The 1177-nt window shown below is 49.4% G+C and overlaps 1 protein-coding gene across 1 annotated transcript in view; it reads left to right on the forward strand.

The window, feature by feature from the left end:
- The first annotated feature begins 200 nt into the window (after positions 1–200).
- LOC110035914 overlaps positions 201–1177 on the forward strand; it is a 6595-nt gene continuing 5618 nt past the window's right edge. The window contains exons 1-2 of the mRNA XM_020740250.1: positions 201–885; positions 1098–1173. Coding sequence (XP_020595909.1) covers positions 351–885; positions 1098–1173 — 611 coding nt within the window. The 5' untranslated portion in view covers positions 201–350. The remainder of the gene's footprint in view (positions 886–1097; positions 1174–1177) is intronic.

The following is a 1177-nucleotide window of genomic DNA, read 5'->3' on the forward strand; positions in this document are numbered from 1 at the left end:
TCTATTTCAACAGTTCAATCTTTTAAGATTCGTGCTGACATTTCACTAATACAACCACAACAAAGGAGGTTCCAAAATGCAAATTTCAATTTACCGAACCAAGCGACTCCACGACATCGGAGGATCACCGTCAACGACGCGTTAGACGGCTAAATTAAAAAACCCGCCATATTAACCCGATACGCCTCTCGCACGTGCCGGGTTACGAGCGGGAAAATCACCCACCTTCACGGATGTTAACGCAGCGGTGGAGTTATGAGCTATCTCCTCCGCTGACGCCGCCCTTGCCCTCTCCCAACATCTTTAAAATTTAAAGCATATCCCTCGAGACTCCACTCTCCAATCATCCAATGGGCAACTGCTCGCGGAAGCCCAAGGTCCGAACTCGCTCTTCTAGACCCCCAGCGGATCCCTCCCCGCCGGCCGTCCAACTCCACGGATCGGAAACCTCCCCGATCGCATGGCGTATCCGCGTTGCGCTTCTCTATAAACTCCTAGACGTCGACTTTATTGAATCCAGAGATGGAGAACCTTTCATCCGATGCGGATCAGAAACGGTGACCGGATCGGAGGAATCCCTGCTTCGGTATATCGATAAGAGGTTCGGAGGGCCGCCTGCTGCGGGGGCGGCGACGGAAACGGATGGGAGGGGAATGGCGGTGGAGATGATGTTAGTTCAACATCGGAGCATTCTGCAGCACGTGGAGGGTATGGCGCGGTGGGCGGAGAAAATGACAGAGGAAGCTGGCGATGGGTGGAGGGGGAAGGCGGCAGACGGGCGGCGGATGGCGAGGTTTTACGGGGAGTTGGTGGAGATAATGCTTGAACACGCCCAGATGGAGGAAAGGTTTCTTTTCCCGGCTCTCGATAGGTCCGCAGACTACGGTACTGCAACTGATCTGTGATTTTGATCTCTCATTAATTAATTTTTCAATTTTCTTCTGATTTATGCTTTCAGTTTATTGAAAAATATAACCGCAGACTATGGTACTGCAACTTTTTATTTCTATTAAGAAAAACTATAGTGCCTAAACTCTTCTTCTTTCTTCGAACTCCCATTAGCAGGTGGCATTTTTTACCATATTTTTTGTTTAAAGATGTTTGCAGAACGGCTAATGAGGAGCATGGAAGGGATCTGCCCTTAATGAACGGCATTAAAGAGGATATAGAGTCGCTC

The sequence above is a fragment of the Phalaenopsis equestris genome, unplaced genomic scaffold (assembly GCF_001263595.1).
Source record: "Phalaenopsis equestris unplaced genomic scaffold, ASM126359v1 Scaffold200698, whole genome shotgun sequence".
NCBI lineage: Eukaryota > Viridiplantae > Streptophyta > Magnoliopsida > Asparagales > Orchidaceae > Phalaenopsis > Phalaenopsis equestris.